The sequence below is a fragment of the Gavialis gangeticus genome, unplaced genomic scaffold (genome assembly GCF_001723915.1).
Source record: "Gavialis gangeticus isolate Ggan-Ray unplaced genomic scaffold, GavGan_comp1, whole genome shotgun sequence".
Classification (NCBI taxonomy): Eukaryota; Metazoa; Chordata; order Crocodylia; family Gavialidae; genus Gavialis; species Gavialis gangeticus.
Window position 1 is genome coordinate 2,073,656 of NW_017728991.1, and position 8,968 is coordinate 2,082,623.

General features: G+C 58.1%; 1 protein-coding gene across 3 annotated transcripts in view; it reads left to right on the top strand.

The window, feature by feature from the left end:
- SDK2 (sidekick cell adhesion molecule 2) overlaps positions 1 to 2,390 on the top strand; it is a 55,282-nt gene extending 52,892 nt beyond the window's left edge. For all 3 annotated transcript variants that reach the window (XM_019515969.1, XM_019515976.1, XM_019515983.1), the window contains one exon: positions 676 to 2,390. In XM_019515969.1, the coding sequence (XP_019371514.1) occupies positions 676 to 1,029 (354 nt within the window). In that variant the 3' untranslated portion in view covers positions 1,030 to 2,390. The remainder of the gene's footprint in view (positions 1 to 675) is intronic.
- Positions 2,391 to 8,968: the final 6,578 nt, after the last annotated feature.

The following is an 8,968-nucleotide window of genomic DNA, read 5'->3' on the forward strand; positions in this document are numbered from 1 at the left end:
AGCAGCCGCCCGTGTCTGAGCTGGAAAGACCACGGGCCCATCTGGTTCCAGCGGCTGCGGTGGGTGGGGAAGAAACGGCCCTTGTTCTCCCAGGCCCCAGGTCTTCTGCTTTGTTTTTAAGCCCTATTAAAGGCATTTGGAGATTTCTGCGCTGGAGCAGACCCCCGGTCCCCCTCGCCCTGCATCCTGTCTCTGCAGCTGGAGGCGCTGGAAGCACTTCCAAGCTCTCCCTGCGCCCGGCCAGTTGCGCTGTGTGATCCCTGGGGACAAGGGCACAGGGGGCACGTGTGACAGCGCGTGGACCCCAGAAGCTGCCCGTGCCAGGACAGGCTGGATTTGCCAGACCCGTGCACATCGCTTTGGAGACCACGGGTCTGGAAAATCTCCATGCTTTATGGAAAGACCTTGCTTGTAAGCTTGGAGAGCTGCTTTCCTCTGCTCCCCTGCAGCAGTGAGTTCCACCAGTCCATTAAAAGCAGCCTTTCCTCCTGGGCTGGGTGGCTCGATCTGCTCCCCCTCCCCATTCTCCCAGATGCTCCAGCCCCTTTCCGGCAGCAGTTTTCAAGGGGTTTCTGCACGCACCTAGTTAGCGTGTGCTGCAGGCCGATGCTTGCACCGCTGTTTGTAGACCTGTGCCATCCCTGCCGGCAGTAACCACGGCCTCTGTCCCCGCAGGGAAGCGACAGCGAGTACGAGGTGGATCCGAACCCCCAGAAGGCCCACTCCTTCGTCAACCACTACATCAGCGACCCCACATACTACAACTCCTGGCGCCGGCAGCAGAAGGGCATCTCACGGGCCCAGGCGTACAGCTACACCGAGAGCGACTCGGGAGACCCCGACCATTGCCCCCTGTCCAACAGCAACAGCACGCAGCAGGGCAGCCTCTTCCGGCCCAAAGCCAGTAGGACTCCAACCCCACAGACGCCCGTCAACCCCCCCAGCCAGCAAAGCACCCTGTACCGCCCCCCCAGCAGCCTGGCGCCCGGCTCCAGGGCCCCCATCGCCGGATTCTCATCCTTTGTTTGATATTGCAAGAAAAAAGAAAAGCAAAAGAGGAAAAGGACAGGACGGTCGCCCCAAACCAAACCCCACTTCACACCCGTGCTCAGTGCCGGGGCCGGCCGTGGAGCGGAGAAGCAGCCCTCGTCCTGCTCCCGCGGCTTTGCTGCTTCAAAGGGGCGCGCGGGGCTCTTCGAAGACCTTTGCCAAAGCTTACGTGGAGGTTCGCGGGCAAGCACGGAGCGGGGAGCTCCCTGACAGCCACGGGCAAGGGGCAAAGGCAAGGAATGGGGGAGAGCGGCGTGGCGACGGCAGGCAGCTCCTCGCAGGTGGGATTGCTCGCCCCTATGCTGGAGCACCGTGACTTTCCCCCCACCGGTGCTTTCTGGCCAAAGCTTTGTGTGCGTGACGCGGCGGGGTGCAGCTCCAGCCCCGACGGCAACAAACGTGGCCGGCTCCGACCACCGAAAACGTGCCTGGGCATCCAGCAGCTACTGCCAGCGTCTGGTCCGTGCTGCCACGGAGCCCGCCTGGACGGGAACGATGCCCAGGGGCTTATGCTGCCCCGTGGGCTGGGCTGTGGTGCCCCGTGGAGCGGAGCGAAGTCGGCTTTTCCAGGGTGACCTGTGGGCTGCCTCTCCACCACCGCCTCTCATCTCCCAGGGGGGAAAGGCAATGACCGTGGACCACAGAGACATTCCCCAGTGGTTTCTGACGTGGCTGGGGAGCGGGGAGAGCGGAGCTGGGGCCCGGGACATGAGAACCACATCGATTTACTTGAATTCGGGGGTGAGCCTCCCCTGCCCCAGCAATTTCCTCCCTGCTGGGAAAGCAGGGCTGTGCCACACGTGGCAGGTGGGGTATCGCTCATCAGCACCTTCATCCCCGCTCCCAGAAGGCGGGAGAGGGGCAAATCATGCCCCAGGTGGTGGAGGGGGGGGATATCCACGCCAAGTACTATCGCTGGCTCTGCCACGCCACAGGATCGTGCCTTGGGGCGGGGGTGACGGACCGACCGTGGCAGCCTTCATTTTCTATTCCCTTTGAGTGTGCAGGTTTGGGGGAGTGTGAGGGGCGGGGGGGGATCCAGACCGGGGTGCGGGCCGGTGCATCGGGCGGTTGTTTCTCAGCATAGCAAAACACACGCAGTGCCTACTCGTCAGCCGGGGGCGGCCGTGGAGAATGGGGCCAGGCCGGCAGGAGGGAGCGAGAGGAGCTGGGGGCTGCGCAGCCTCCCTCCCCGTCCCTTGGTGGGGGGAGTCGGGGCCGTGGCGGTGACACAGCCACGCGCGTCGCCCCCAGCCCTGGCTTGCACATCCTCTGCATCGTTCGGTTCAGAGGGATTGAACCTGGCGCGTGGGGCCTTTCTAATAAACAATCCAAAGCGATGGACGTGGCTCGGCCTTTGATTTCCCCCCTCCCGCCCCTGCGAGGTGGTAACGAGGGGCTTTGCAATTGTTAGCTTGATGGAGCCAGGCCTGTCCTAGATGCCCCCGATGCCGGCAGTTTCATATCCAGGAGCAGGTCTGGAGCCTCCCTCTCAGGTGCGTGAGCTGGAGCCATGGTTTTAATGCAGGTGTTAAAGTTACCCAAAAAGATGCACGCGGGCAGAATCGTCCATAAGCAAAGAGACCGTGTAGGATCCAGACCCTGCTTTGGCTCTTTCCACAGATGAGTCTTCCTCAAGGGTTTGGTTCCCAAACGTCCAGCCCCTTGGATGGGAGTCCTGGAGGAAAAGCCTCCCCCACCGAGCTCTGCCGGCAGCGCCTGCTCCTCCGGCACTTGCCAGCAACGAACTCACGGGCACTGGTGCCGTTGGGGGCTTTGCATGAGAGCCCGGTTCAGGGAGCTCAGGGCATGGACTGAACCTGCCTGTGGGTGCAGAGTCCAAGGAAAGCACCTTGCCAGTGGCCCAGAGCCTGGGATTTCATCAGTGCCTTTTAATGCACTGAGGAGAGTGGCCCTAGCTGCCCCTGCATTGCAGGTCACGGGGTAAAGCTCCGTGCGAGACCTTGCCCTATCGTTGCTGGGTAGTAGATCTGAGGCTGTCAGGTTGGATCTTGGATCGTGGCCGGCGGCGAGGCCTGACTCCAGCCCTGCTCAGCTTTGCTTCCCTGCTTTGCAGAGCTGCTGACAGAGACGGGACTGCAGCACGGAGGGAGGGAGGGCCTGCATCTCCTGCAAGATGGCCTTTCTGTCTGGGTCCGTTCCGCCCCTCGTCGCTGAAACACCCGAGCGCGGTTCTGCTCTGCAGTGCAGACCCGGCCGGGAAATCAAAGTGACGTCTTGGAGTTAATTACCTGTCAAACTCCCCTTCCAGAACCAAAGTGGATTTTAAGTTATGGGGCAGGAGAGGGATGGGGGGAAAGCAGCCGCAAGACAGCACGTGGCTGCAGCCGAGGTGGGGAGCACAAATTAATGCCAATTGACAGGATTTCACGGAAAATTGGGCTTGTTAGACCAACAGGGCATGGGCTTTTGGATGAGCCTGCAAGTGTGGTGGATGGAAGGAGTGGTGCTGACAGAACAGATTTCGGCTTCGGTAAAGAATCAGACAGCCCCTGGCGAGGTTCAGATGGGCAAAGATAAGCTCCTTTGTGAGAAAAACCATAAATGAGCCACCAAATGACCAACAGCAACTGCAAGAGCCATGAGTGGGGTCTCACGCAGCCCTGGGCTGCCCGTGATCTTTGTTGGAGGTAGGGAGGACCCTAGGAAATCCCTGCTGGGATGGTTTGGAGGGGTGGGAGACGGAGCGGGGTGTGATGTGGGTCTCCCTGGGGTAGGGGGCAATAGCCCGAGCGCCCTGACCCTGAATAGAAACTGAGGTCGTGGCTCGCTGCTGGACCGGCGAGCATAGGAAGAGCTCATCCAGCCTCCAGGAGCGGGTCCAGGGAGCTCATGATGGGACGTTGTGCCCAACTCTGGAGGCGGTGATGCTGGAAAGGGATCGGAGAGGAGCAGCAAGACCGGCTCGTGGCCTGAAGAGTTGCAGACTGGAAGTGCTGCTCAGCCTCCAGGCGTGGATCCAGGAGAAGGTGAAGGAGAGATGGGACCGCTGGATGAGCAATTACGCCGGGATAACGTGCGTGCAGTCCGGGGCGGTGCTCCATCCCCGCCTGATCCACAGCGGGTGAAAGCAGAGGCCAGCCAGGCCATCGTCCCCTGCCCCCATTGCGGGCGCTGCAGCAGCATCTGCCATTGCCACAGCAACACATCTGTAGCTGCTGTTCGGTTCTGCTGCTGCCTTCTCCTTGTCGCCCCGTTTGCTCCTTCCCGAGCCCTGCGTGTTGGGAGAGGGCTCCTGGGCAGGCTGTGGGGTTGCCTTGGTTGCTTTGCAGCGCTGGGGGGGGGTCGCGCTGCCCAGGCGCCCCTGGAGCCTGGTTCCCAGGGCAGCCCCAGCAAAGCTCCCCTCTCCTGGTTGCCCCCCAGGTATCACCGCCTCCGTGCGAGCTCCAGCTTCTCTCGGTGCCCCCATGCCCACATCAAACACATGGCAGAAGGGATCCAGGGCTGAAGGGTTCGACCCCCTCTCCATCCTCACGCCTTCAGAGGCAAAGGGCAGGTGCTTGCCCTCATCCTGGGGCAGGAGGGCTGTCTCTAAAGGCAGTAACTCCAGCTTTAGAAGCCGTCTCCAGGTCCAGGGAGGGCATCCAGCAGGGCTCGGTGCAGGGTATCGCAGGGGTTATTCTTGCACTCAGCCCTGGATTCGCCTGCTCCTCAAGCACGGCTTGGCATCAGTTCTCAGGCGCTGGGGCTTGCAGACACGTGGGATGGCTGGCGTGGGGGTAGCAGGAGAGCAACGTGTCTCCTAGGTCAGACTGGAGGGCCTGATTGTCCTTGACGCACCTCCCGTGGGCAAACTGAAGGGGTTTATCAGCGTTTTGCATAGCAGAGGGAAGGGCGGGAGGAGGACAGACAATCCCTCGCTCTCTTGGTGCTGGTTGTTCCCCCGGCTACCCCCCTGCACGGGCGGCTGGACCAGCTGATACGCCCTGGGCATGTTACAGGAGCAGTGTGTCCTTGTCGGTGACAGGGCAATGCACGCACTACCCCCAGGGCTGGGATTTACTGCTCAGCGCCCATCCTTACGGGACCTCCCTGTGTATGGAGACTTGGATCAGGGGAGAAGACAGCAGGTCACTGCTGTGCCGGACTTGTCTTGGGGTGGGGGTGACTTTATTCAGGCCCTGGCAGGGGGTTGGGGGGCTCAAACTGCCCTCCGGCTGTCAAGCAGCACCCGGGAAGGAGTCCGGATGGTGCTTCCAAGCCCTTGAAATGGGATGGAGAGGCAGGGGCCTGAGAGATGGGGTCGCCTTCCTCCCTGGGTTGCAATCTCCTCTCCACCCTCGCCACGGGTGGGCACAGCAAGCCTAAGGCATCACATCCCATTGCTTTAGCTGCAATCCAGCGTGATACCCGAAATGCTGATGGTGATGGAGGCACTGGTTGAACTGGGCCCTGCAGCCGTGCTGGCCGATCCTTGGGCTGGGGCGTGGGTGTGTATTACACAGGGCATGAGCCTGGTGCCACGAGACCCGGCTCCATCCGGGGGCTTTTTGGTACGACCTCTCTTTGCTCCCCCAGTCTTGTAGCTGACTCTTCATCAACACTAGCCACTGAGCTTGTGACACTGAGCTTACCTGCATCTGCTTCTTCCCCGGACCCGAAAAAGGGCACTTTGTGCCCAAAAGCTTGTCCACCATCTCCTCCACCCAGACATCTGGTCCAATTAAAGACAGCCCCAAAATACTCCTTGTCTCTCAGACGTTTCCTGCACCATCCCGGTGACAACAACACTCCAACCAGGTGACTTTGCAGAAAGGAGCAGTTTCGTGTTGACTTGAAACCAGTGGCAAATTCTGCCGGATAGTCTGGGCCAAAAAATAACAAAATCAGGGTTTTTCTTGGGGAAAAAAAATACCCATTTCTCTAAGTAAAAGCTTTTGAGTCTTTGGTGCTGGGACTCTCTTGACCTCCATTGAGTTTAAATAACCCCGCTAAATTAAATAAAATGCTTCTTTCATTTCAGTCACATGGAATTTTCCAGGGTTTTTTGGTTTTTGGGTTTTTTTGTTCCAGGGCGAAAACAAAACATTTTCAGTTCAGGTTGACCTGAAACAATGGTTTCCTCCCTGTTTTTCAGGCAGGCCAGCCAGCTGACAAGTAGATTATTCACACAGTGTCAGTGTAAGATAAGGGGCCTGATTGTCAATGACTTTTCTCTTGCCTTTGGGGGTGGGGGTGAAGGCAGCTGAGTTCCCTGCATCCTGGGATAGCTGGAAAGGCGGGCATGTCCCCAGCACGGCAGGGAGGATAGCTGGACTGGCTATGCCCTGCTAGGGCCAAGTCCACACCCCACAGGGCAACAACCAGTGCAGGGAGCGGGGGTGTTTGCACTCATTTAAAGGCCTTTAGGGTCAGCTCTGTACTGCAGCGTTTAACTTATTATCTATTATCAGCTCTGCTGTAGCTCCAGGCCTGAGGGTCTCCCTGGAGCCGTAGGGGTCTGGTTTATCACTGGCGCCTCCAAGGAGGGCAGGGGGCTGGATTGGCTTCGAGTGCATGCATGCACCAGGCGCACACGGTTCTTCGGGTAAATGGGATCTCTTTCATTAGGAATCAAAACTCGTGGACGAGGGGATCTCATTTATTAGACCAACTAGGTATTTGCAAACAAATCGTTTTATTTATTTGCCAGCTTTCGGGCACGCTCACCCTTCATCAGGCATAGGAGGGGGTGTGTGCCCAAAAGCTTGCAAATGAATAAAATGATTTGTTTGCAAATATCTAGTCAGTTTAATAAAAGATGCTATCTATGATATCTCCTGTGAAGGGTGAGTGTGCCTGAATCTAATAAAGGGTGAGTGTGCCCAAATCTTTTTATCTAATAAAAGATATCCCCTATGAAGGGTGAGCGTGCCTGAAAGCTGGCAAATAAATAAAATAATTAGTGTGCAAATATCTAGTTGGTCTAATAAAAGATATCACCTTTTCAATGAGTTTTGATGCCTTTTGCCTCTACAACCTGGATACTTGGCATCCCTTTTATTATTAGACCAACTAAATAGCTGGAAAAAACTGTTCTCAGCAAGCTTTCGGGTACAAATACCCTTCTTCAGGGCTGGTGAAATCTAGAGAGATTATTTGGGGTATCAGGTGGCAGGCAGGTTATGGTGTGCCATAAATCCAATGGCTATATTTAGTCCCTGATTTTTGGTATCCAGTAGATGGGTGAAGTGATGTTTGCAGGCTCGTTTGCATGCTCCTGCACACAACAAATGCCCTTCCTGGCCCGGGGGATCGGTCCCCCAAATCCTCCCTGAGGTGTGGATGGTTTCTAAGCTGACGCATGCAGCTGTATCCAATGTGGCATTTCCAGCTGCCTGCTGGCTCCATCTCTGCATAATTACCAAGTCATCAGGTCGCTTCCTAGAGCCAGAGAAAGCAGTGACAGCCTGTCCCTCCCTCCTGCTGAAACCAGCCCTCGCCCCCAACCAACCCTGGGGAATAAGCTCCCACATTTCCAAGAAAGGAGAAAAAAGCCAGGGAGCCTCCAACAGCCTCGGAAGGGGACAAAGTCTGAATGGGACGAGAGAAGCTTCTTGCACGACGTGAATAACCTGTGGAACTCCTCACCGCAGGATACGCTAAGACCTTGGTTGCCAGGTTCCTAGCAGGTTTACATGGCAAACAAGGGTATCCAGAGTGGTTTTGGCTCCTACAAAGACGGGATGAAATCTCTATGGATTAGGGTGGAGGCTTCGTGGGGGGCAGGCCACCTCCCAGCTGCCTCCTGCAGCCTTTCTCGGGATCACCCGGTGCTGCCAGCCAGTGCCTGGACCGGATGGATGGCAGGTCTGGTCCGTGGCGAGGACACGGCATTAGCTGCGTTGGTCTGAAGTCAGGAGGGCCAGGTAGATCGGCAGGGCCTGTGTCCTGCATCCAAACGAGCGGGTCTGTCCGAGCTGCCCCATAGCGGAGGGGCCGAGACGGACAAACCACCTCTGTCAGGCTGTCCTTTTGAGAGTCTCTTCTGCCACCAAAGACAACAAATTAGGCCAGGCTGGCAGGCCACAGTCTTGCAGGCTCAATTAGAGCTGAGAGGAGGGGGTGGGGAACGGGCTGGCCCATTTTCTCTGCCCTTTCTCTAGAGCCTGGTTTAATTATTTCCTTGCTGCTGCTTTCAAATTGGCTTCTGAGAGGCAGCGAATCAGCCCAGCCACAGGCTGGGGAGGGGTTTTGCTGCCCTCCCCCCAGCTGCAGGGAGCCGAGCTGCCCGGCTGGGGACGGAAAGATGGATCCCAGCCACGGGTGCTGCCCGGCCTGGAGCCACAGCACAGCCTCGGTGGCTCAGGTCACCCGGCTCCGACAGGCGGCACTTCGAGGGCATCGGGCGCACGTTCATCACCAGCCTTGCCTCCCATCACACGTCTCCCCACCAGCCCGGCTGATTTTAATTGCTCCTGACTGTGCTGTCTCACCCGAGCACGCTCTCCACTGACAGCGTCCCCCCGTGCGCTAGCTGGGAGCCGCGTGTGGCTTCATTTAAAATGAGCTCCCCGCGTGCACACACGTGGGCTGGAGAGGCAGCAGGCACTCGTGGCTGGGCCTTGGGGATCAGGGTGGGTCCTGGCTCTGCCACAGACTCAGCATTTCACCTTGGGGGAGTTGTTTAAGTTTGCTCCTGCCTCAGTTTCCCCTTCTGAAAAATGGGGGTAATGGGCTAGACGCAGTCTTTGTGCACTGGAGGGGTGGAAAACGTTACCAGGGTTCCAGACGGGGGTTGGATTTGCTGGGGGGGCATTTCAAGGCAGCTGGAGGGAGATGCCCGTATCCTGCAGCTTTCCGACGGCAGTGGGTGCACGGCTTTATACCTCCCTGGAAAAGGGCTCAGATGCTCACAAATGCAGGGCGCAGCACTAGGAGCAGAAGAAAGGCAGGTCTGTGCCCCCAAAATCTGAGG